General features: G+C 37.7%; 2 protein-coding genes and 1 long non-coding RNA gene across 6 annotated transcripts in view; 2 read left to right on the forward strand and 1 right to left on the reverse strand.

The window, feature by feature from the left end:
• Positions 1-6,209, forward strand: part of BBS5 (Bardet-Biedl syndrome 5) — a 25,256-nt gene extending 19,047 nt beyond the window's left edge. For all 3 annotated transcript variants that reach the window (XM_008978046.4, XM_008978045.4, XM_055108737.2), the window contains 4 exons: positions 822-956; positions 4,419-4,502; positions 5,620-5,643; positions 5,798-6,209. In XM_008978046.4, coding sequence (XP_008976294.1) covers positions 822-956; positions 4,419-4,502; positions 5,620-5,643; positions 5,798-5,899 — 345 coding nt within the window. In that variant the 3' untranslated portion in view covers positions 5,900-6,209. The remainder of the gene's footprint in view (positions 1-821; positions 957-4,418; positions 4,503-5,619; positions 5,644-5,797) is intronic.
• LOC134728731 (uncharacterized) lies at positions 1,477-9,450 on the reverse strand. The gene is made up of 2 exons (XR_010109472.1): positions 9,320-9,450; positions 1,477-4,816 (listed from the first exon to the last, which is right to left on the reverse strand). It is a non-coding gene; the product is annotated as an uncharacterized LOC134728731 (long non-coding RNA).
• Positions 9,330-25,795, forward strand: KLHL41 (kelch like family member 41). Of its 2 annotated transcripts, XM_034954450.3 has the most exons (7): positions 9,330-10,445; positions 14,133-14,290; positions 14,413-14,520; positions 17,764-17,949; positions 20,409-20,555; positions 25,122-25,238; positions 25,551-25,795. In XM_034954450.3, exons 1-6 carry the CDS (start codon positions 9,336-9,338, stop codon positions 25,231-25,233), a joined length of 1,821 nt encoding a protein of 606 aa, XP_034810341.1. In that variant the 5' UTR covers positions 9,330-9,335; the 3' UTR covers positions 25,234-25,238; positions 25,551-25,795. The 2 variants fall into 2 exon arrangements, with proteins under 2 accessions (XP_034810341.1, XP_008976292.1); XM_008978044.4 differs by having other exon boundaries at positions 25,122-25,795.
• The last annotated feature ends 1,570 nt before the right edge of the window (positions 25,796-27,365 follow it).

Consider the following 27,365-nt stretch of genomic DNA (forward strand, 5'->3'; position numbering starts at 1 on the left):
GTGGTGGCGGGCGCCTGTAGTCCCAGCTACTCCGGAGAGGCTGAGGCAGGAGAATGGCGCGAACCCGGGAGGTGGAGCTTGCAGTGAGCTGAGATCGCGCCGTTGCACTCCAGCCTGGGCGACAGAGCGAGACTCTGTCTCAAAAAAAAAAAAAAAAAAAAAAAAGAAAGGTTAAGGAAAGTTTCTAAGTATCCTACAGCTAGTGAATTAGTGGTAGAACCAGAATTTGAACATAAGAGCGTGTGCTCTTAACCCAGAACATATACTCCCACCTATTACAGTATGCTACTTAGTTTTTTAACACTCCTTTCAAAACACTGTATCATGGCCCAGTTTCTTTCCTAATTCTTCAAGGAGATAGCCTCAGATGGCCCATTTCCTTTCTTCTTTTCGTGTAGTCTGTTCCTTTTCAAGGCCTAGTTCAAGAAAAACTTAGTTCCCTTGGCCTTCACAGTCTACAGTGTATTTTTTAAATCTTGAAAGGTTACCTTTGATATTTCAGATGAACTTATATTTGAATATACTTCAAAATAAGCCTGCGTTGGGGGAGTGGTGTTCAGGTGACGGCGAGGTTACAGATGAAAAAGGGTTGTCCACATGTTGCTGCTTCTTGAAGCTGGATGATGGCTCCGTGGAGGCTCCCTTGTGCTCTTCTGTTTTTGTATATGCTTGAAATTTTTCATAATTAAAAGTTTAATTGAAAAAATGAACTTACGTATTATGCTCTAAAATAAGGACAAATTGAGCTATAATTTATCTTATACTATAAATACTGTTCTTCAGACTTGTTGGGTTTTTTTTTATTATTTCTTCTCTTGTAGAGTGGTGGATATGTTCTTGGCTTTAAAATAGATCCTGTGGAAAAACTACAAGAATCAGTTAAGGAAATCAATTCACTTCACAAAGTCTATTCTGCCAGTCCCATATTTGGAGTTGATTATGAGATGGAAGAAAAGGTAATTTGTTGAGTATGTGAAATAAAGTTTGCATTGCTTTATGCAATCTATAAAATTCAGATGTAAATACCACTGTGCACCATTTAATTTTGAACTGTTTTTAAAATGGTGAATATATAGATTCTGCTCAAGTGGGCACGGCTCCTGGATTATCACTAATTTGTACCTACCACCTGTCTTCTAACTGGCTGCTTCATCATTCATTCCTGCCCCGCATACCTGCCCTTGTAGGTGGGCAGCCAGCTGAGTAAATTTCCATGTGCAATGCTCCTCTGATACAGACTTGAGTCTCTCACTCTGTCAGATTTTTATTTTACTTCAGCCCCCTGTGAGCATGGACAAACCTTATAGTCCTCATGAATACCGTCTTCTGCCTTAGTACTCCACAATATAGCAACTCCAGGAGTAGGCTACATCAGCACGGCCTGCATCCATTCCTGTTGATCTGTACCTCTGCCATATCAGTTATGAAATATTTTGCATATCCTGCCCACATGTCTGCTCTTTGTCTTCTTCATGATTTCTTTCCTGGTTGCTGCTACTATTCCCTGTTCTCCAGGTACATGAGCTCTCTTTTGGCTTCACTTGTCTCTCCAGCTGGGACCCTCATCATCCAGTCTATCAGTGATGTCCTCACTACCTACTCCATTAGAGGTGTCCTTACTGTCCACTCTATCACCAGTACCCTTGCTAGAGGCGCTAGCTCTGATGTACTTGCTGTCCCCTCTATTGTTGGTGCCCCCCACTGTCTGCTCTATCACTGGGACAGTCACTGTCCATTCTGTCAGAGGTGCCTGCCATTGCCCTTGCTGTCCTCTCTGTCCTGGTCCCATCACTGATCACTCGATTGTAGACTCCCTTGCTGTCTGTTCTTTTACTGGCACCCTCATTATGCACTCTATTGTTGGTGCCCTTGCCGTTTACTTTATAATCGGTGCCCCTGCTGGGGCTTGGCATGCTGAGCCATATCACAGCCATTACTTATATCTCTTCTTCTGCTCTTGGACTACAGCATGTGACTTTAGTGAGGCCCTTGTTGCCTGGTAGTGCTCCTTGTACTTAATTTTTTCTCTCCCTGTCGAATTCCATATATTTCTCCTTCTAGCTAAAACTTGCATCTGGGTTTCTGACATTGTATTACATACACTGTATGTATTTCATCATCTGAACCATCCTTTCTTTTTCTTCCCAACATGCTCTTCTTTCAGCAGTCTCCCTTTCACTCTGCCTTCTCTGTATATTCCTTGGTAATATCACCTGCTCGTTCAGCTTCTTCAACTTGTACTTTTGTGGATGACTGTAGATCTTTCCTTCTGACCTTGACATATTCTTTCAGCTTATGGTTCCAAATACCCTTGAATATTTTCATATAGATGAGCATCCCAAATGCTACGAGTGGAATTTCTTATTGCAGATTTATCTTAGTAATTTAAATAATTATGCAAGTCAATAAGATACACTAGGACTTGGATGAGCATCTCAAACTTGGCATACCTAGAACTGGCCTCCTCATCTTTTTCTCAAAAGCAGCAACCTGCTGATTTATTGATTTGTTTACTTATATGTTTTTGGCACTGTCAAAGTCAGCTGTACTCAAAACTTTGAAGTATTCCTTCATTTTCCCATTATCTCATTTTACACTTTCAGTCATACTAGTCTCTTCCCTGTTTCTAGTTATTACTCTTCTTTGTAGAATAATGTTGCAGAACAAGCATGGTCCTTAGAACATGACTTTCAATCCCAGTTTCATCATTTATTTGTGATCCTAGGCAAATCTGAGCTTCAGTTTTCTCAAAATTGATATAGGGCTAGCCACGGTGGCTTATGCTTGTAATCCCAGCATTTTGGAGCAGCCGAGGTGGGAGAATCATGTGAGGCCAGGAGTTTGAGACCAGCCTCAACATAATAAGACAACATAGTGACACCCTGTCTCTACTAAATTTTTAAAAAATTTTAAAAACCAGGTGTGGTGGTGCTGGCCTGTAGTCTTAACTACTCCGGAGGCTGAGATGGGAGGATTGCTTGAGGTCAGGAGTTTGAGGCTGCAGTGAGCTATGATCGTGCCATTGCACTGCAGCAATGACCTATCTCTTAAAGCAAGACCTTATCTTTTAAAAAAATAAAAGAGAAAAACAGACATAATCTTTCTTAGAAAGTTATTGATCATGTCCATTAAATGCCTGGCACATGGGAGATGCTTGATAGGTTAGTTCCCCTACGCATTCTCTAATTTTCGTTTGTTCTCTTCTCCTGTTCTTTGACCCCAGTATATAATAGCAGCTAGCTGTAATAGCTCACTGTCTCACCTCATGTGAGTCCCTACTCAAATGCCGTCTCTTCAGGATCTTCCCTGACTATTCTTCTAAAACAGCAACTCCCATCACTTTATTCTGCTTGCTTACTTTAGTCTCTCTCTCCTTCCTGCCTTCCTTTCAGAATTAATCAGCCTCCTCCACTGTAAGTGATCTCCCTGAAGTCAGCGATTTTTGTCTGCTTAATGGCTATATCTCCAGCAGTCAAAACTAGCACACGATAGGCTCTTAGTGAATATTCATAGTTGTTGGATAACTGTGTTAAACATCTGCTGTTTGTCATTGACTGCTCTAAGCACTTTATATGTACCATCACATTTAATCTTCCCAACAATACTGTGAGGCATATTATTATTATCCTTATCCCACAGTTAAGGAGACTGAGGCTTAGTTAATTTACTTGCACATAGTCACACAACTCTGAGCGTGGTTGAAACACTAAGGCTATCCTCAGCTTTGTTATAACTGCTTTTTGTAGGTTGAAGCATATAATAGTGTTGATATTTTATCATTTTGACTGATAAAAAATGGCAGTTTCTTGTGGTTCAACATAATATTTAGTTATTGGTCATTGTGTCTTATATTTTTCTCTACTCAGTAAATTATAAACCCTTTGTGAGTAAGGGTAGGATTTTATAACCCTTGGTAGTACTGGCATAGTACCTAATATAACAAAGGGGATATTCAAACATTTGAAAAATGAACAAATAAATAAGTGTTAGTTCTACATTTTATTCTTTACCTTTAGAATATTCCATAAAAATATTAGTTCTTTTACTTTTCACAAATTCTATATAATGACTATTCTGAGGAAAATTGAACATTTGCTGTTATGCAAAACTTAGTTTTTCTAAACAGTGTGAAAGAAATGTGAAAGTCAAGTCAGAGTTTTTTCTTTAAAGATATCTGAGTATCTTAAGTATGTGTAAATTTCTCTTTCTGGTTCTTTTCGTGATATTGACTTCAGATATGAAAGTTTAGTTTTAATTGATTAGTTTTATTACTTGTTAGTTTTTTAATAAAATAACAAATTATACCGTGATTTTTATAAGACTTTAGTAGTTTGTAATTGTTATTTTAACAGTATTTGCAGTTCTCATGGTACATTTAATATTGTCTCTGATGCATTTTAACATCTGCTGATTTTCAGCCCCAGCCGCTCGAAGCTCTGACAGTCGAACAAATTCAAGATGATGTAGAAATAGACTCTGATGGTCACACGGATGCTTTTGTGGTGAGCATCACAAAGGACAGCATTAAATTTCTTAAGGATTTTATCTCAGTCTTGTTTAATAAAATAATGGTGTGTGTGAAACACCATATAACTTGAGATTTTGATGGTGTCTTAAACCTGAGTTTGAAGATAATATTTTTAGTGAGGGATTTCTTTTGTGACAATAACTTTTAAATGACCAAAATCAGAAATACTTTGAGGCCAGGTGCAGTGGCTCACACCTGTAAGCCCGGCACTTTGGGAGGCCGAGGTAGGCGGATCGCTTGAGGATAGGAGTTTAAGACCAGCCTGGCCAACATGGCAAAAATCCATTTCTATAAAAAAAGAAAAAAAAGGAAAGAAATGCTTTGAAAACACAGTTATTCAGAGGATTTTAGGATTTTAGATATCTAAAGTTTTTTCATACTGTGAATAGAACATGTTAAATATTGTTAATTAATTTAAAATCTATACTTAATTTTTATGAAATGTTCATCTCTTAATTTATAGGGATCTTGTTTTGAAAGGGACATGTATTTGAACAATAGCTTTCCTATTTCCAAATTGGTATCATTTAACTTATAGCCAAAATAATAGTGCTTTCTCCATTCTATGGCTATGAATCTGACTAGAATACCTGTCTGGTAACAAATACTTTGAAACAAAGGTGTGAAATTAGTATAAAATAATTATAAACTACTACTGCCTCAAACTGTATGCATTTGCTGACACATTGAAGTACTTGTTTTGTTTTGCCAGTATCATCTTCTAAACCAAATGTAGGGAAGAAATTGTATAGCTTCTAAGTCATTCTTTTTCTTTTCTTTTTTTCTCTTTTTTACCTGTTTCTTGCCACATGATGATTAAGTCATTCTTTTTTATCTCCTTTCAAGTTAACAGTGCTAATCATACATTACAAAGCACATTTTTTACAACTTAAGGTATAACTCTTGTAGACATGAACAGAGTGAATTCTGCTACCAGCATTGTAGAGATAGGTGAAAAAAACATTACACAGTAACAGAATGTGAAATACATTTAGTTATAAAATCATTCTGCAAATTAAGTTCCTTAGCCCACTGATCTATTCTAATATTATATGTCCAGTTTGTGAAATAGAATTTTCTTTGTCTTACAGGCTTATTTTGCTGATGGCAATAAGGTAAGGACATTTATTTTACCTACAGTATATGAAAAAAGTTTCTAAATTCCAACATTTAGCATTCACAAACTTATGTGAAACCTATTTTTTTGTTTTTTTCCTCTTCCTTGCCCACCTTCTCTATTCCCATCTTATCCTCCTGTCTCCCAAAAAGCAACAAGATCGTGAACCTGTATTTTCAGAAGAACTGGGGCTTGCAATAGAGAAATTGAAGGATGGATTCACCCTACAGGGACTTTGGGAAGTAATGAGTTGATTGACCTTGAGTTGAGATGGATTTCTATTAAAGATGTCTCTAGTTTAAAGATACTAGTCACCTGCCATAAGTCATGGAATAGTTTTTATATTTACAGCTTTTATATTTAAAACTTGTAAGAGTTTTTTTAATGATTGAGGAAAAAGTCATTTAGAAAACTTCAGTTTTCTAAAAATTATATTTAAAATTGTAATCAAAATGTACCTAGTTTATAAATGTTTATTTTGTACTTAATACCTGTAAAGTCTTAGTTTTCAGATATTAAGTGACTGTATCATGTTCGGTTTAATAAAGAATTTATGCAGCACCATTTAACGTTTTGAAAGTATTATTTAAAAGAAAAAGACTATTCTTACGGAATAATCAAAATTCTGCTTTCTTAATTGTGAAAATCTGGTTTAAATATCCCATGGCTCCTGGCCAGGCCTGGTGTCTCGTGCCTATAATCTCAGCACTTTGGGAGGCCGAGGCAGGCAGATCACTTGAGGTCAGAAGTTTGAGACTAGCCTGGCCAACATGGTGAGACCCGTCTCTACTAAAAATATAAAAATTAGCTGGGCATGTGGTGGGCACCTGTAGTCCCAGCTACCTGGGAGGGGCACGAGAATCACTTGGACCTGGGAGGTGGAGGCTGCAGTGAGCCAAGGATCGCACCACTGCACTCCAGCTTGGGCAACAGAGCAAGACTCCATCTCAATAAATAAATAAATAAATAATCACATAGCTCCAAATGTAAACCAACTCTAATACAAATTGTAATCCTTAAACCTGTCATTTTTGTAAAAACTAAAAATTACAACTAACTCTGGAATACATCAACCCCCCCCTTTAAAGTGCTTTGGATGCTATTTTGTAAGAATTTCAATGTAGTTTTGGCAAGAATACATTTACTTTGTAAGAAAATAGCTTTGTTTATTAACTTTCTCTTTGTATTTATTGAAACTTCTTTGAATTTTCAAAAATAGGATATTATTTTTCTCATTTCTTGGTTAGGTAAGACTTGTTGACCTCTCTAGGATCATTCGGTGTTTTTGACCACTGTTTCCGTGTAAAACACATTGTAAGGAATCTTTTTCAAATAATTGAAATTAGCCAAAGGAGCCCTCTTCTTCCAGAGGGAAAAGTATGTAAAAACATTTAAAATAAGATGCAAGTCTGTGTACAACCATAGACATACAGTACAACCAAGTGCTAACCTAAGTTTATTAAAAATCAACAAAAGCTACAAATTGGCTTCTTCATTTAAATGGAAAAGGATGTCTACATTTTAAGGGTTGGAATTATAATAAACCACCTTTAAGACGAGGGGAAAGAATGTATGAAAAATTTGTACTGGTCACAGACAAAATGCTGCCATAACTATTGTTTAAATATTGTTTTTTTCAAGCAAAAGAGACTATAAAATTGCTGACTAGTAAGGAATAATCTCAGATGTCATATGATGTTTGCATCTGACTCATTAATCTTTTCAAATGTTAGATGTTACATGTAGAGAGAAATGAGTCATTTATTGTTTAAACAAGGAAGCAGCTGTTAGTTTTTTCTGGTGTGTTAAAACCTTTAGTGGCATCTATAAATGGAAAAAGAGTCAATGAGCTCTTCTTTCAGCTGTTGTTTTAGCAGCTGACAGTACCATTGACTTCACTGTGATGTAAAATAAAAGAAAAGGCCTTTACTCATGGATAGAGACCTTGAAGTTTAAAAATACATAATTCCTTGATCTGGGGCATTCATTCATTCAACAAATACTTATAAAGCACTCACGAAACCCCTAGGCTATAGCATTTGAAAAGAACAGACACTCCCACAATCCCTCTCTTCATGGGATTTGTTTTTGGGGGTATGTGTAAAAATACCAACTTTTGAAATTACAGTATTTCTACAGCCCTACTTGAGTTCAGATAATGTGACAATATGACTGTGTAATAAAGTATTTAATGGGCCCAGTGCGGTGGCTCACACGTGTAATCCCAGCAATTTGGGAGGCCGAGGCAGGCAGATCGCGAGGTCAGCAGTTCGAGACCAGCCTGGCCAACATGATGAAACCCTGTCTCTACTAAAAATACAAAAATTAGCCAGGCATGGTGGCGGGTGCTTGTAATCCCAGTTACTCGGGAGGCTGAGGCAAGAGACTTGCTTGAACCCGGGAGGCAGAAGTTGCAGTGAGCCGAGACTGCGCCATTGTACTCCAGCCTGGGTGACAGAGCGAGACTCTGTCTCAAAAATAAATAAATAAATGAAAGTATTTAATGAAGTATATTATACCATCTATATATAAACAAAGGACCGATTTTCTTTCAAATCATTACTTCTACCTCCATAATTAATATGGCATTCTATTGTAATCAACAACTTACGTTATGTCCCCAGTTATATACTCTTTTTAAAAAAAGGGGGGGGCTGTTCTCTGTGACCATTGTAGGAGTTCATCTTGATTTTGCTGTGTTTAGTGATAACATTGTTCTCATGGGGTTATATCTGTTCTATTTTTCACGTTTTATTTAATGAATGATAATTTTTGATACTTAAAATTACAGATTATCTTTTGTGATCTTATTTGAATGTGTGTGGACTTTTTCGTTCCCTAGATTGACTTTTAATTATTTTTTCTGGCTCTGTGATTCCTTTTAACCTTTTGCTTTTATTTTACCTTATTATCGTTTGCCACATTAGATCATTTGTATGACAAGGCAGGATATGAATAAATAATTTTATAATTTAATTCAATATTAATTACAGTTTTTCCATGTAAGAATAATTTGGAATGTTTTAGAAAATTAGCAATTCCTCTGCACTTCTTTTTTCAATTATCATGGCAACATTAAAGGTTTGGTAAAACTAGTACAGAAGTAAACATCTTTAAGTTTACTACTTCTAAAAGAAATATCTATATCCCACTGTTCTGAGTAGAAAGTAAAAATTTGTATGTTAACAATTATTGAAAATGAGATCTTGCTTATGAGTATTCAAATGAACACATCTCATATTCTTGACCTTTGCATCATTAATTCAGAGAGCCAAGTAGCTTGACACTAGAACATATTTAGAGGAGTGACTCATTTTTATGATTCATTTTTCTGTTAATTCAATAAACATTTTCTTGTAGTAGCCTTTATTAGTATATCTTCTAATGTGTTATGTATTTTTAAGCTTTCAACTTCACTTAAATGTCTTGTTTCTTAGCTGTTTCCCTAGTGATTAAAAGTTCCAGTTGTTACTTTCAATCTATAACAGCTGCAAGAACAACTCTTCTTTCCAAGCCAGCTCTCCTAAATTCCCGTTGTTAGAGTTGGTATCTATATTTAGCTAGTGGGATTAAATTGCAAAGGCTTCAAGCTGGGCAAAGCACAATGATCTGCCTTTTTACAGCTAGACCTGTGTGCTGCAAGGAGCTAAGGCCTTCAGTGTCCCCTTCCTTACCCAGGTTTCTCACAGAATGGATTCCCAGCGGGAACTTGCAGAGGAACTGCGGCTTTACCAATCCACCCTTCTTCAGGATGGTCTAAAAGATCTCCTGGATGAGAAAAAATTCATCGATTGCACCCTAAAAGCAGGTGACAAAAGTCTTCCTTGCCACAGATTGATTTTGTCAGCTTGTAGTCCTTACTTCCGTGAGTACTTTTTATCTGAAATTGATGAGGCGAAAAAAAAGGAGGTAGTGCTAGACAATGTGGATCCTGCTATACTTGATTTAATCATCAAATACCTGTACTCTGCCAGTATTGATCTCAATGACGGAAATGTGCAAGATATTTTTGCATTGGCCAGCCGCTTTCAGATCCCCTCAGTGTTTACTGTCTGCGTTTCTTATCTTCAGAAAAGACTTGCTCCTGGTAACTGTCTAGCCATCCTAAGATTAGGACTTCTTCTTGACTGCCCGAGACTCGCCATTTCTGCCCGTGAATTTGTGTCTGATCGCTTTGTACAGATTTGTAAGGAAGAGGACTTTATGCAACTGTCTCCACAGGAACTGATCTCAGTCATTTCAAATGACAGCCTAAATGTAGAAAAAGAAGAAGCAGTATTTGAGGCAGTGATGAAATGGGTGCGAACAGACAAGGAAAACAGGGTTAAAAACCTTAGTGAAGTGTTTGATTGTATCCGTTTTCGCCTTATGACAGAAAAATATTTTAAGGATCATGTTGAGAAAGATGATATAATTAAAAGCAACCCAGACCTCCAGAAAAAAATCAAAGTTCTAAAAGATGCTTTCGCAGGCAAACTCCCAGAACCTAGCAAAAATGCCGCGAAGACTGGGGCTGGTGAGGTGAATGGTGATGTTGGTGATGAAGATTTACTTCCTGGTTACCTGAATGACATTCCCAGGCATGGAATGTTTGTAAAAGACCTCATCCTCTTGGTTAATGACACAGCAGCAGTGGCTTATGACCCCACGGAAAATGAATGCTACCTTACTGCACTGGCTGAGCAGATTCCCAGAAATCATTCCAGCATTGTTACCCAGCAAAATCAGATATATGTGGTAGGAGGACTATATGTGGATGAAGAAAATAAGGATCAACCTCTACAGTCATACTTCTTCCAGGTAAGAAGGACTTTTTGTATATGTAGTTGCTTAAAGGGAAGGCTGTTACTCACCATCCAGTTAGCCAATTTGTGAATTATTCAAGCTGCTTGCATTTTACTCTAATTGATGTCCTATTCCAGTCCCTTGCACTTTTGCTGTATAGAGCGTTGACAGAAAAATATTTGACTGCTTTGTTAATGTGTAATAAAAAGTTTGGTGAATAATGAGGTTCTAATTCATGTTTAATGACTTAAGATGTTCTTTATACTATTTTACCAAAAATGCCTTGTTTATAGATGATCGTGACTGTAATCCCTCAAAGCCCAGTATTTTAGTAAAAACTAAATTTATTTTTTCTTAGCAGAGATGGGCTCTCACTATGTTGCCCCGGCTGGTCTCGAACTCCTGGGCTCAAGCAATCCTCCCAATTTGGCTTCCCAAAGTGCTGGGATTACCGGTGTGAGCCACCGCCCCCTGCTGTAAAAACTAAATTTAATCTTGTATACTCTTACCTATTAAAAATAGTTAATGTCTTTCCCCAAATAGTTTCCCTAAATCAAAGTTCTTATCCATTATAAAGAAGTAATAATTGGTCAGATTTTCTTTTTTAATTTCTTTTTCTTCTTCATCTGCTGGCAGCTCTAAATTGGTCAGATTTTCTACCTTCTTCCAAGTTTCCCTGAACTTCATTTGAAGTTCTTGGAGGTAGCCCTTCATCTCTTATTTATGGTTACTGCCTAAAATATAATTTTGTTGAAAATGAAAAAAACTTGTGTACATATTCCACACACTTTGGATTATCTTCTAGGAAAAACTGTCTAAACAAAAGTTGCTAATTTGAATTAATTATAGTTAGAAATTTTTATTATATCACATTTATTTGGATCAGAGATACACTTAGACATTATTAGAACTTAACAATCTGTTTTGTGAAACCACAGAATTTTCCAAGAAAATTAATTCTCCTAAACCAATATAGTTGTTTGAAAGGAATTTGTCTTATATTATCAATGTGTTATACTTTATCAGTTTATGAAGGAGTTGGCTTAACCTTTGTCTTCCATAATGCCAATACCGAAACTTTATAGCTTACAACTGGCTCAAAAGAGTTTGTTTAGGTCATAGCTAATCATGGCCGGGGCTTATGGGCACTTTAGTTGGAAAGGCCAAAGATAAGCAAGTATACAATGTCATACCACAGTCACAGTATGCTCTCAAAGTGTGTGACATACTTTGCATTCACAAAATACTATTATACCTTTAATCAACTTTTTCTAATCTTGAAAAATGTAGTTGTGATAATACATATTAATCATGTTTCTTAATTTTCAAAGTTCCAGTGAAGAATGTTATAAGTATTTGAATGTGGGTCAGAAAATTTCCCAAGCCCTAATTTTAAAGTCAAATAAACTTCAAAAGTGGCAAAGTCAATGAAAAAGGCTATAAATATATCCAGGAAGTAAGAATGTTATAAAAACACAGATAGACAGATGACAGACATATAGGTAGATACCTACAAATGACAGATCCACGGAATAGTTGTTGCTATGGAATGATTCTCCAAAATTGCTGGAGTTTTAAATTTCATTTCATATTTAATTTATTGAATATATCTATAACACAGTCCTTTTTACTTTCAAGTGTTCAGTTTAATCTTTGTCCTTCTCTTCCAGCCTAATAAAACCCTTACTTTTACTGACGCAGCTTCTCATTTTTGGTTCAAGAAACCTACTTAATGTTCTGTATAACAGAACATTAACAATAACAGTTATACAAAGTTGGAAGGTCAGCTCCCTCTCACTGCAAATGCCTTGCTGCTTTTAAAAGGCACTAATAGAACGGTATGCCAGGATAAAAACACTTCACCATAAAAGAGGGTTGTGACTCATCAGACAATATTTACATGAGAATTTCAGGTTTTATATTTTTCTGCTTGGTCACATCTATTTAAAATGCATTAATTTAGGAGTAATTTGACCTTTGATTGTATGCTGTAAATAGATTATGAGAATTTTTTACCTTGGTAAGGGAGGTTTTTTTCCCCCACTCATTAATTTGAATTAATAGATTCATCAAATCTTTGAACAGGTCTTAAAGTAATCTAGGTCCAAACCCTAATTTTAACAATGAGGAAAGTTGAACTCAGAGAAGTTAAATAGCTTGATAGTTCCTCTATAAAAGAGACTGGTAGGTAGTCTACTGTTCCATCTGCTAGAGAAAGTGCCCTCTAACAGGTAATATGGGAAGGTAGGCAGTACTGTACAGTATGAGAGTTAAGCCCACAGGTATGGGATTATGATGGCTGCTGTTTCCATTTTTTAAAACCAACTGTGAATGTACATGGCTTGGATTTGAATATCACCTAAAAGTTCTCTGTATTTGGGAAAATTATTTAATCTTCCTGTGCCTCGGTTTCCTCATCTGTAAAATGGGGATGATAGAAATGCCTATCCTGGAGAACTAAATGAGGTTACCTGTGTAAAGCATTTAGTTCAAAGACTATGACAACAGTCAAAACCCCATAAATGTTCATTATTATTTCTACTATATTACACACCACCTTCATGATCAAAGAATTTCTTTCAAAAGTGAAAACATAAGGGATCAAAATCTAGCTGTTGAAATTAGTGAATGCAAAGCTAAGAATGCACATGTGGAGATTAAACTTATCATGTCATCTAGTCTTAATTAGCACTTTGTTTAACTGAGGTTACTAGACCACATATAGATAGGCTTCCACAGACACCCCTGTCTATACCACAGCCATTTGTATGCACATCTATTCTTAGTATCCAGTGAAACTGGGTTTTATTCATTTTATTTTTGCAATCTAGAAGTGGTACCAGAGAGAACAACAAATCTGCAACTGTACTCTTGCAGAAAACAGTTTTCTTGTGCCTTAGTGTGCTAAAATGCAAAGTGTAAAATATTTAAATTACCAAAAGTAAGTGATGAAACAGATGCCACCATCATCTACCCCAGGGCATGGGCACAAGGACATTTTCCTCCTTGGGAAAATCTTAAGCTTGCAGAAGTGGTGGTGACCAAAAATGAGCAGTTACTTATTAATATAAATTTTTAAAAAAAGAGAAGAGTATTTCAAGTGACTCCCAACAACACACTAGGAAATTCACTTTAACGCCTGCCTGTATCAGGAATAATAAAGCAAAACACAGAGAACCTAAAATGTTTTTAAAGAAAGAAAAAAAGATATTGCCCAACATCCCAGTTGTTTGTGGACTGAGTGACAGGTCCAGCTGTCCCAGCTGCCGGCATGGGGAGCATGTTAAATATAGCACGCAGGGGTCATTCACATTCTGTGACCCTCCTTGTTATGACAACCTTTCTTTCCCCAGTGTCCTAAAAGTATGAGGATCTCCTGTTTCAAAGCTGAACAAGGCAATATGGGAAAAAATTTGACAAGAAACCTCACAGTTGTAATTAACCTCTGGTGATTCTATTCTATTTTTTCTTTTCTTGAAGCCTTGAAGATTTTGATATCTTTATCTGGTAGGCCAAGTAGATTTACTCATTCTTCTTGGTAATTATGAGCTACAATGTGATACTTTGGGGTTGTAGTTTTATTTACTTGTGAGATATTTGACTATCTCGACTTCTAAACAACATATAAAGTATAACTTTTTTTGGTGTACTTCTAATTTTTTTCTAACAGGCTCCACAATCTCTCATATATGTTTTTTTCAGCTCGATAGCATAGCATCTGAATGGGTTGGACTTCCACCTCTGCCTTCAGCCAGGTGTCTCTTCGGTCTGGGAGAGGTGGATGATAAAATCTATGTAGTTGCAGGCAAAGACCTTCAAACAGAGGCTTCGCTGGATTCAGTATTATGCTATGATCCTGTGTAAGTTGGCATGATATTCCTGTTCCCTAAGCATTCAAGTGTATGCGTGCCTACAACATATTCATATTTTCAGAACCTGGAATTTACTGAAGGTATATAAATTCTGTCTTGTTTAATTTTAGGGCTGCAAAATGGAACGAAGTAAAAAAACTCCCTATCAAAGTCTATGGCCATAATGTGATTTCACATAAAGGGATGATATATTGTCTAGGAGGAAAGACAGATGACAAGTAAGTACCCTGAACTCTCATGATTTATGTCAAAATGACTTTTTATTAGAAGGGTTTCTTCCTCTTTTCTTTTCTTTTTTTTTTTTTTTTTTTTGAGATGGAGCTTCACTCTTGTTGCCCAGGCGGGAGTGCAGTGGTGTGATCTCGGCTCACTGCAACTGCCGCCTCCTGGGTTCAAGCGATTCTCCTGTCTCAGCCTCCTGAGTAGCTGGGATTACAGGCATGCTCCACCACGCCTGGCTAATTTTGTATTTTTAGTAGAGACAGGGTTTCTCCATGTTGGTCAGGCTGGTCTTGAACTCCCGACCTCAGGTGATCTGCCCGCTTCAGCCTCCCAAAGTGCTAGGATTATAGGTGTGAGCCATCATGCCCGGTCTCTTCCTCTTTTCCTTTGGATCTGCACACTAAAATGGGACATGGTTCTCACCTATCATATTGTGGAGGGAAAATCTTAAAATTTCAAGTCGCTGAAGTAAACATGTAGATACTCAGCATACTGCTAGGAATGAGCCTAATACCCCAATCATAAGCATCCTTACAGTCCAGGCAGTATCTAGGAGCATAATCAAGTCCTGTATTTCACTGATTTATAATTGCATTTTACTACATTAAAACCAATGGGTTTTCTTATTCATTTAGCCATAAGTAGATAAAAATTGAAATGTATCTTTAAAGTAGTATTTAAAATATATCTTCTAAGACAACTGTGCATAAAAAATATCATGGATTTGTACTTTACATTCATAAGAGGGACTTTAGATAGGTCAGTTTGAAAGAAAAGCATGGTGATTGAAAAGAGGGAAGTAAAAAAGACAAAATAAAAACAAAAAATTAAGGCAGTTATTTCCTCAGCAGTGTTCTTCCACATATTTACTCCCTGACAGAGGTAATATTCAAAATGGCTTCCAACTGTTCAAAACTGAGCTCCCAGTAGCACCCAGTATCTTGTGAGAAAACCAGGATGAGGTTTCATATATAAACCTAACTTGATTTCCAGTCAATTCTTAAGGAACCTGTAATCAGGAAAGAGATGTTATAACCCAGAGAGAGGAGAAGTGAGCTCCGAATGCTTCAGAGACAGTCAAACCAGTATAACCTGTCTAGTAAAATAAGCATTTTCAGTTTAGATGGTGAGAACTAATATTCTGCCCCTGAAAAATCTACCTGATTTGGCTTGTCATCATTTGCCCAGGCCATTGAATTAATAGTGATGTCCAACCCTGAAAAGGGAGCCAAAATTTAGAATTGTAAGGGCAAAGCAGGAAAGGAGAGTAAAATATAGAAATGTGTTAGATGTCAAGAACTCTATTCTGGAGTTAATGATTATTGGGTATTAGTCAATTTAAATGGTAAATATAGCACAGAAAAGGCGATTTTAAAAAGCAATGGTTTTTAAACATCTACCTGTATTCAAAGATAACATATTCTAAAATTTTTATATCCTCCCTAATCCCAGCTATTCCTATCAAATTTAAAGGAAGGTATATTATATGCTCACCTGGTGCCAGATCTTATTTTGGGCATTTTTCCTGAGTAAACTGAATGGAAAATCACTACTAAAGAGCATTCTGACTTTGGAAACACAGGAACCCTGCCAAATGATTTAAATTGTTTCCTTCAAGCAGCATTAGTAACTAGGAAATTGATATGTCAGTAAGAAGCATACAGTTCTTGTCAGTAGGAATATATCAATCTTGAGAATATGATTAACTAACACAACACTGCTTGACAAATGTCAAAGTCAAGAACTTTGAAATGAGTCATTATCTAAAAGTAAGTGCTGGGCTGGGTACAGTGGCTCATGCCTGTAATCCCAGCACTTTGGGAGACCGAGGCAGGCAGATCACCTGAGGTCGGGAGTTTGAGACCAGCCTGTCCAACGTGGAGAAACCCCGTCTCTACTAAAAATACAAAATTAACCAGGCGTGGTGGCGTTTGCCTGTAATCCCAGCTACTAGGGAGGCTGAGGCAGGAGAATCACTTGAACTCGGGAGACAGTGAGCTGATATCGCGCCACTGCACTCCAGCCTGGGCAACAAGAGCAAAACTCCGTCTCCAGAAATAAATAAATAAATAAAAGTAAGTGCTGAATTGCACCAGTTCCCACTAATGAATTTGAAGAACATGATTTTGGATAATGTTCTTATCAAGAAGTGTTCAAATGATACCAATAGTCAAATATTAGAGGAAATGCTTCTACTCCAGATAACTGGTCTTTTACACAATTAAGAAAAAAATTGTCCTCACCAAAAAGTTAAGGTGTTTTTCATCACCAAATATATCCAGTTAATCAATTATTATTTGAAATTCTGAACTCCCATCAAATTATAGATAACTTCAAGGAACCATAAAAAACATACTAAGGGCGGGGCATGGTGGCTCACACCTGTAATCCCAGCACTTTGGGAGGCTGAGGCTGGAGGATCACTTGAGCTCAGGAATTCGAGACCAGCCTGGCCAACATGGCGAAACCCTGTCTCTACCAAGCATACAAAAAACTAGCTGGGTGCGATGGCACATGCCTGTGTTCCCAGCTACCTGGGAAGTTGAGATGGGAGGATCACTTGAGCCCTGGATGCGGAGGTTGCGGTGAGCCAAGATCGTACCACTGCACTCCAGCCTGGGTGGCAGAGTGAATAATAATTCAGATGAGTCCAGGTCTTTCTGGTAGCATTTAGCATGTAAAACTGTTCTCATGATTCATCAGCTCAGATGATTTGTTGTCTAATCCATAGTCCCAGATTTCTTAAAATGCACTGGTATGTTAGTGCTAATATAAAATAAAATGATCTATCATATAAAATTTAAAGTAGGTATATTTGCACCTAATTATTTTTTAAGTTAACTGATTCGTTCCTAGGATATTCAGATAATAAATAAACTTACCATTTGTCATTGAGGTGCAATAAAAGGTTTATGATTTTATTTTTTACTCAAATAGAGTAAAAAAACTTCAATTGAATGTAGTAGATACGATTAAAATCAGCTGTGCCTGGGGTTCTAAGCAGCTATCCAGAAGTAAAGGTACCCTATCTTCCAATAGTATAATTAAGTTATAGTTTTGGTCCCCACATTTGGGCTTGTCCTTTGTTTAGTGGCATATGTTCAAATTAAGAATTCTTTGGAGTTTTCTGATCTTCTGCCTTACTATATATTTTTCATGACAAGCAAAGCCAAATTATTAGTGAAGGTGCTGTCAAAAAAAGAAGGTTCTAAAAGGAACATTTGTTTTTCTGTTTACAGAAAATGTACAAACAGGGTGTTTATCTTCAACCCCAAAAAAGGAGATTGGAAAGATCTGGCTCCAATGAAAATTCCTCGTTCCATGTTTGGAGTAGCAGTCCATAAAGGCAAAATTGTGATTGCAGGAGGTGTCACTGAAGATGGTCTTTCAGCTTCAGTTGAAGCTTTTGACCTTACAACAAATAAGTGAGTTGCCACATCTTAGTATATAGCATGTGAACAACTATACATTTTAATTGTTAACTTTGGATAAAAAGTTATCTTTCTAATTAGGATGTGGGGAGGGGAGGGTACAGAGCCACAGATTACAAAGGAAGTATTTTCATCTGGGTTTCTTTTGTTGTTACTGGATGTAAATCTTGTCTAACATTCTGATGCATTACATGTCTGTAATCTGGAACATATGACCCTTAAGTCAGTGTTGTCATGCTCTATTTGTCCTTGTTATTAACTTTGTGAATTTAGAAATGCAAAGGTAATACTTGTGAATAATTTTGATTTTTTTATTTTTAAGAGACAAGGTCTGGCTCTGTCACCCAGGCTGGAGTGAAGTGGCACAATCATAGCTCACTGCTGCCTCAAACTCCTGGGCTCAGGTGATCCTCTCACCTCAGGCTCCTGAGTAGCTAGGACTACCACTATGCCCAGCTAATTTTTGTTTTTGTTTTTGTTTTTGGTACAGACACGGTCTCACTATGTTGTCCATACTGGTCTCTAACTCCTGGCTTCAAATGATCCTCCCACGGTGGCCTCCCAAAGTGCTAGGATTATAGGTGTGAGCCAGCACACCTGGCCCTGAATAATTGTCTATGTGTAGATGGATATACATGTCTCTGTGGAATCATTTGATTTTAAATGTAGTTTCTTTATGAAAAGATCTTCACTTAACTTGTTAATGATTGATATCTGTAAAGTATGAATGCTTCCGAAGTTTTCATTCCTTTACGCTGTTTATAATTTTATTAAAAATTTCATTTTTAAGCTTTTATTGACTTAATGTGAAAAGATATTTGACAGCTATTCTTCATATAAAATTGGTCTTTTTAAAATTTTTGAGCTCACACATCTGGATGAGTATGTACCTTTTATATTCCTAGTTTAGCAATGAAGAAAAAAGAGAAATATTATTACTTTTTTTAGAAACATGTATGCCTGACTACAAAACAGACTTTAGTATCTGAAAATTACAAGGAACTTTTGTGGAACACGATTTAAATTATCATTAAAAATAATGTTTTTGAAGACTGTAATGTGGGTAAACACTCATGATGTAAGTTAAGAAGCAACACACAAAAACTGTAAATATCTTCTTAGTTTCATTTATATGTATGGAAGCTTAAATGTACATGCTTTTTAAAAAGATGACAAAATTACACCAAATTGTTGCTTGTGATTATGTCTGTAAGGTATGATTATGGAGATATCTGCTTGTATACCTTTCTGTACTTTCCAGATTTTCTCAAACTTTTTTTTTTTTTTTTGAGACAGGGTCTCACTGTGTCACACAGGCTGGAGTACAGATTTTCTATAATGTACATATATTATTTTTATAATTAGAAAAAAATCGGCTAATTTTTTGTATTTTTAGTAGAGATGGGGTTTCACCATGTTGGTCAGGCTGGTCTCGAACTCCTGACCTCAGGTGATCCACCCACCTAGGCCTGCCAAAGTGCTAGGATTACAGGCATGAGCCACCGTGCCTGGCCTTAGGGTTGCCATATTGAAGGCTTTATATTTAATGAAGTTACATCTTTCAAATATTTTCTAGTAGCAAACTTAGTCATTTACTTTTAGATGCCTGTGCTCCTTGAATTTTTTTTTCCCCCCTTAAAGACAGGGTTTTGCTCTATCACCCAGGCTGGAATGCAGCAATGCGATCATAGCTCACCGCAGCCTTGACCTCAAGGGCTCAAGAGATCCTCCCAAGTAGCTGGGACTATAGGGACATACCACCAGGCCTGGCTCTGTGTGTGTATGTGTGTGTGTGTGTGTAGACAGTCCATTTTGTTGCCCAGGCTGGTCTCATACTCCTTGGGCTCAAGCAATCCTCCTGCCTCAGTGTGTGTGTGTGTGTGTGTGTGTGTGTGTGTGTGTGTGTGTGTGTGTGTGTGTGTGGAGGCAGTCCATTTTGTTGCCCAGGCTGGTCGCATACTCCTTGGGCTCAAGCAATCCTCCTGCCTCAGTCTCCCAAAGTGCTGGGATTACAGGCATGAGCCACCGAACCCAGCCGCTACTTGAATATTTATTTTTTATTTAGATAGAGTCTCGCTCTGTTGCCCAGGCTGGAGTACAGTTGCACAATCTCAGCTCACTGCAACCTCCGCCTCCCAGGTTCAAGTGATTCTCCTGCCTCCGCCTCCCAAATAGCTGAAGTTACAAGTGCGCGCCACCGTGCCTGGCTAATTTTTTGTATTTTTGGTAGAGGTGGGGTTTCACCATGTTGGTCAGGCTGGTCTCAAACTCCTGACCTCAGGTGATCTACCCGTCTCAGCCTCCCAAAGTGCTGGGATTACAGGCATGAGCCACCGCGCCTGGCTGCCTGGCCACTACTTGAATTTTTACATTATTATTTCCTATAATTGCTCAGTAAGTACATCTGGCATTTCTTTAAGTTTTACATTGACTATATTTTTAATGATACCTAGATGGGATGTAATGACCGAATTTCCCCAAGAAAGAAGCTCCATCAGTTTGGTCAGCCTGGCTGGATCTCTGTATGCAATTGGTGGTTTTGCTATGATTCAACTGGAGTCTAAAGAATTTGCACCCACTGAAGTCAATGACATATGGAAGTAAGTTCTCATCACTTCAATTTTCAGAATCACATATTAAATCAGATGACTGATAAACTATTTTGTAGTAAATAATAAGCCAGATTTTCCCAACATGCAAGCTACTTCTTGGTAGTAGACTAAACACTTCAAACCTAATTGAACTTTTGTACATGCCACTTACTTGAACAAGTATCTACTTCTAGTTAGCTCTGAGCCTGATAAAGAAATTATCTGGGCGGGCCTGTTTCTTACTGTAAAATGAGAGTTGGACCTTTGATACTCTCAGCTTCATTCCAGCTCTAAGAGTATAATGCTGTAGGCATCCAGTAGAGTGAAAGCCTCTTTGCTCCAGAGTAGTTTATTTCCTAACAAAACAGAGTTCTAAAAAAAATTTTATGTTTTTTACTTTTTTATTTTTATTTTTTTGAGACAGAGTTTCTGTCACCCAGGCTGGAGTACAATGGCGGGATCTCAGCTCACTGCAACCTCGGCCTCCCAGGTTCAAGTGATTCTCCTGCCTCAGCCTCCCGAGTAGCTGGGATTACAGGCATATGCCACCACGCCCAGCTAATTTTTATATTTTTAGTGAGACGGCATTTCGCCATGTTGGCCAGGCTGGTCTCGAACTCCTGACCTCAGGTGATCCACCCGCCTCAATCTCCCAAAGTGCTAGGATTACAGGCGTGAGCCACGTACCCAGCCTAAAGAAACATTTAACCTCTTGAGCTTTCCACTACTTCATTAGTTCTGTTTTCAATCTAATTTAAACAGCTTTCCAATTGTTTGAGGATTCAGCTAATAAATGCCTTTTTAAAATGAAAAAAGTCAAAATAGCAATCCATTTTACCTGCCTGGAGGTGCCAGGCAGTTCTCCTAAGTATGACACTTGAAACTGTTACTCAATTGAACATTTTAGTGAGGCTATTTTAAAAAAAGTATGTTTTTATTTTATTTTGAACTGAGATCGCGCCACTGCACTCCAGCCTCAGCAACAGAGCGAGTCTTAAAAGAAAAAAAAAAAGAAAAAAGAAACACAGAATCCCAGACCCTACTGAATGAGAATCTGTATTTTTTAACAAGATTTTTAGGTGAATTGTTTGCACATTTAAGTTTATAAGTACAGTTTTGGAAGAGTGCCATTTATACTTAATCAGTGAAGGCATACCACTAAGCCTGAGAGTGAAAAGTGGATATTATTTGTTCTATACCTTAACAAGCAGATGCTTTATTCCCAGATGCTGAACTAAAAAGGCTGAAAAGCTGGTACCTTAACCAAACAATGATTTGTGCGTTAGACATCATTTCCCCATGTTGTAATATTAACTAGCTGTGTAGAGGGCAAGAAAAAAAGTGGCTATGCAAGGAAATTAACTACTTTCCCTCCTCCCCCCAAAAAAGAGGGAGAAAGAGAAAAAAAATGAGATTTCCACGGAGCAAAGAGGCTAGAATTAGCAAGACAGTGAGATGGGGAAAAGCTGGAAGCAGTAGGAAAAAAGGATGAACTAATGAAGGCTGGGAAGGTTAGGGTTTTTTGGAAAACAGGGCCAGGTACCAAATATATAAATGGGCAGTGATTCTCAACCTTAGCTGTATGTTACAATCATCTGGGATGCTTTTAAAATATACCAGTGTCTGGGCCTTAACACAGACCAATTATATCAAAATTTCTGGAGGTAGAATTGAGCATCCCTAGTTCCTAAAACCTTCCCAGTGATTTTTTTTTTTTTTATTTTTTTATTTTATTTTATTTTATTTTTGGTGAGACAGAGTCTCACTCTGTCACCGAGGCTGTAGTGCAGTGATGTGATCTCGGCTCACTGCAACCTCCATCTCCAGCGATTCTCCTGCCTCAGCCTCTGGAGTAGCTGGGACTACAGGTGTGCACCACCATGCCCGGCTAATTTTTGTATTTTTAGTAGAGATGGGGTTTCACCATATTGGCCAGGCTGGTCTTGAACTCCTGACCTCAGGTGATCCACCCACCTCAGCCTCCCACAGTGCTGGGATTACAGACGTCAGCCACCGAGCCCAGCCCCAGATGATTCTAATCAGCAGCCAGGGTTGAGAAACACTGATATTAAGTAATTGTGCTGTCAATCAGTGGGACCTCCCTGAAGCCCTCCTGGTTCCTAAGGGTTATCAAAAGCCATGCTGCCCCTGCAGGGAAAAGTTATAGGCAGCAAAAGAAAGTACAGTATCTCCTGCTATAAAAGTGGCCCTGACATTGTTTAGGGAACCTAAAAGAGGGATCCTCTCTGATTGTGGTTTATTTTGCGATTAGAGCAGTGGTTCCCAAAGTTGCCTGCACATTCGAATCACCAGGGTGCTTCAAAAAATACTAACACCTCTATCCCACTCATATTGACTGTGATTTAATTGGTCTGAAGTATGGCCTGGGCTTTGGAAATTTTAAAAGATCCATGGATGTTTCTATATGTGTAGACAAGTTTGGGAACCACTGGATTGGGTAAAGAGAAGAGGGGGGCATTCATCACTATCTGCTTGGCTATTTTGAGACTGGTATTTCCTAATTTGGGGTAGGATCTGGAGCATGATTCTCAAACTTTACTGCATATTAGAAACACTTGGGGAGCTTTAAAAAATCCTGATGCCCAGGCCACCCTTCATACCAATTAACTCAATCTCTGAGAGTAGGACCTAGGCATCAGTATCTTTAACATCTCCAGCTGGTTCTATTGGCAATTAAGTTTGAGAACCTGTAATCTACTACAGTGGTTCCCAAAGCAGCATCAGCCTCACCTGGGTACTTATCAGAAAGGCAGATTCTCAGGTCTCACTTCAAATCTGTTAAATTAGAAACTCTGGGGGTGATAGGGCCAGCGATCTGTGTTTGCACAAACCCTCCAGGTGACTTAGATGTGTGTTAAAGTTGAAGGCCGCCGATCTAGAGAAACCTGGCTGCCTATTTGCCCTCAATTTCCTAGTGAACCTCCCTAATCACACATGCAGAGGTGAAAACTCTCAGTATACAACATTCTCAACATAGACCCTCTTACTATGATATGTAAAAAAAAAAAATTCCATTCTTGTTTTTTTTCTTGAAATCATTCCATTATTTAGGACTGACCAAGCTGAAAGTAAATATAACTGCCAGGAAGCAAACATTTTTAAACCTCATTTAACCTTAACCTCATATTGTTTAAATGTGGTCACTTTCTTTAGGTCATTTAAAACTATTATTTATCTCTTAATTTGTTGCCCTGAATTTTATGTAATTAAGGTTATTCCCTTTATTAGTAGCAAAATATTTTTTGTATGCTTTCCTCTACATAAAAATCAGTGCATGGTACAATTATTGAGAACTAATTTGGAACATTGATGAAATTAAGTCAGAGCATGTCTTATGTAGGTACAAGCTAATTTTAATAATTATTTTAAATCTCCATTCATCACAGAATGATTTGGGGTAAATCTTTTTTTTTTTTTGAGATGGAGTCTTGCTGTGCAATCTTGACTCACTGCAACCTCCGCCTCCCGGGTTCAAGCAATTCTCTTGCCTCGGCCTCCAGAGTAGCTAGGATTACAGGCGCACACTACCATGCCTGGCTAATTTTTATATTTTTAGTAGAGACGGGGTTTTGCCATATTGGCCAGGCCAGTCTCAAACTCCTGATCTCAGGTGACCTGCCCCCCTCGGCCTCCCAAAGTGCTGGGATCACAGGCGTAAGCCACCACACCTGGCTGATTTGGGGTTGTCTTGTGCCAGGTCTTGACAATTTGTGGAGAGATATTAATATATTATTTGTCCTCAGATGCCTTTGAGGCTTGAGGACATGGGGGGGGGAATTAAAATGGAGTGATAATTGCTATAATACCATATAAAGGATGATATGAGAAAGAGAAAGCAACAAACTGTGCTTAAGGAAGGTGAGAAAGGTTTCAGAGAGAAGGTGGCATTTAGAAGCTTCCCACACAAAGAAAATATTCCAGGCACCAGGCAGAGCAGACATGTTCAGCACACATCGTACAAGGGAATTCAAGTTGTCTGTATCTTTATAACCTTGAATATTCAGAGATGAAGACCAGTTCTTACCTAAGTCAAGTGCAAAGTCTAAGAGTAGTCCTCAAACAGAACAATAAAGGGGAAGGGGAACAAATTTTCATAAAGTGACGGCTGTGTATCAGGTGCCATGCTAGGCACTAGTGTATAGGAACAATTAAAGGCATAATTAAGTCTACCGATAGTCCCTGCTCTTCCTCAGTTCTTTCTCTTAAGCAAGAGTCTGCTTACTTTGACTCAGAGACCAGCCATCTTCATCAATTCAAAGGTGAATGAATGTTTAACTGCTTAGCTATTTATTCCTCTTCTCTGCAGTCTTTGATTCCCAGAGAATGCTGAACTGCCTAGGCATCCAGATTAAATACTGTGGCAGTAGTTCAGGCACATGCTCATCCAGACAATGCATATTTGGGAGATATTTAAGTTCTGTTCTACCAGGCAGGTGCATCTTCTTCTGAGTAAGAGCCACTAGGGTTTTTTCAAAGATCCACATTTGTATTCTGAACACAGGGAAACCTATGGAACTAAAGCTGCTTATTGATTACTTTTTTTTCCTCCATCAGGTATGAAGATGATAAAAAAGAATGGGCTGGGATGTTGAAGGAAATACGTTATGCTTCAGGAGCTAGTTGCCTAGCAACACGTTTAAATCTCTTCAAACTGTCTAAACTGTGAACAAGGTGACAAAACATAATAGATTGGGAGGTGGTTTGTTTGGTGAATGGGGCTGTAATTTATTCTGTTTTTTAAAAGCTTGTACAGACACTCATGTAGAAATTATTCAAGAAGTTATTGTCTAAGAGATGAGCAGTAGGTAACAAAACCTCAGTCATTGACTCTTCAATGTAATGATCAGAGTTTAAAACCATTTTCTAATAATAAATTAAATCTTCAGTTGAACAAATTATTTTGTGAATCTGTTTCACTCAATGGATTGTAAAGAAGGCTCCTAAATTTGAGTTGTTTGCTAATCATTTCATTTGCATCATTAGGGTATCCTTACACTGATTTTCTATTACAATTGGAAGTGGAGAATATGTGCATCTACACTAAAAAAATGTTTAAAATATCAAAAACCTCTCCTCGTGCTTCAAAATGACAGGAATCCTGTGCATTATACTAAGAATTACATGCCGTAAGATGACTTCAGAAATCCTACTTCAGAAGTGTAATAAATGGATGGGGAAATCATTTGATGGGGAAAAGTCTCTTGTAAGTAAAAGTAGTCAAATTCAAATGGCCTTTTCTCTCCATTCTTTTTGCGACACTGGCGTATTATTTGTGGTTTCCAAATCAAATTTTTAAAATTTTAATTTAAAACCAGTAAATCACAGTCTTCAAGCCATTAACTACAGCATCTGTGGCAGGAGGGTGAGGGAGCACCCTTAGGAAATGGATTGATTCTTTAAACTGCTGGGACAGAAGTTGGGGTCAGTGGGTGATGTGGAGGAGGAAGTGTATTCACTGGTTTAAATTTTGGCTACACTCCATGAAAGGGCTACCTATTTGCTAAATTTCTGACAGCAAGGAAGGTGACTGTATTATTTCATTTTCTGGGATGTGATATCCTCCATTCACTGTTCCTTCTTAGTGCAGATAGTAAGTTGACTCCTCAATCTGCTCATAACCATCACATTCAACTCTGTGCAAGTCATCAATTAATCATCACTTTTAGCCACACACCAACTTATGAGTCTCACATAGCTTTCATAGACATATATTTGACTTCTATCCTTACCCATATTATTTTCTGAAAAACCTGACTTGGGACTAATTTGGAACATTCATGATTATTTGTCAAGGAGTTGCATAAAGAACAGATCTAAGTGTCCATACACTTTTTTTTCTCTACCATAAATACAGAAATATATTTAACAGAAACAAGTTTTATTTTGGGTATTTAAAGTAGAATCCTGATTACTTTTCTATATTGAAAAATACTTTTCTTAATTATAGCATGAATACGGAATCAAGAAATTCCCAAAGTGGAAAATCCTACAGGTTCTTCAACAAATAAACTGTTAGGAAGAGGAAGGGGCACTTATAAAGACAGACTCAAAAGTGTAGAGGAAGAGGGGGCCACAGGGATAACGGTGTTCGGAAATGTACATCTGGGTGATAAAACTGTAAGAAGTACTTACTATAAAATCAGGATTGAGGTTAATTTTAGGGAGAGAATGCCAATCTACATAGATGTAAAATTAAGTTGTAAAAACAATGCTTCTTCCAGGGTTTGAGGATGATGATGTTCTGGAATCAGATATGGGTGATGGTTGCACAAATATACTAAAAACCACTGAATTATATACTTTTAAAGGGTGAATTTTATAGTATGGGATTTATATCTCAATAAAAAATGCTTTTGTTTATAACAATCTAAGTTATTTAGATAGAAAAATCATCAATCAAAAAATAAGAGTATCTATATAAAGAAAACCATTTGAATCAGATAGCCTAGAGCAAGGGTCCCCACCTGGGCCACACAGCAAGAGGTGAACAGTGGGCAGGCAAGTGAGCATTACCACTTGAGCTCCACCTCCTGTCAGATCAGCAGCTACCTTAGATTCTCATAGGGGGACAAACCCTATTGTGAACTGTACATGCGAGGGAACTAAGTTGCATGCTCCTTATGAGAATCTAACTAATGCCTGATGATCTGAGGTGGAACAGTTTCATCCTGAAATCATACCATCCCCCAACTGCTGTCCATGGAAGAACTGTCTTCCGCAAAAAGGTTAGGGACTGCTGGCCTAGAGAGAGTAGGAGATGTGACAGGTAAAAAGTTAGATCATGTGTAACAACTAGTG

Source organism: Pan paniscus, chromosome 13 (genome assembly GCF_029289425.2).
Source record: "Pan paniscus chromosome 13, NHGRI_mPanPan1-v2.0_pri, whole genome shotgun sequence".
Lineage (NCBI taxonomy): Eukaryota > Metazoa > Chordata > Mammalia > Primates > Hominidae > Pan > Pan paniscus.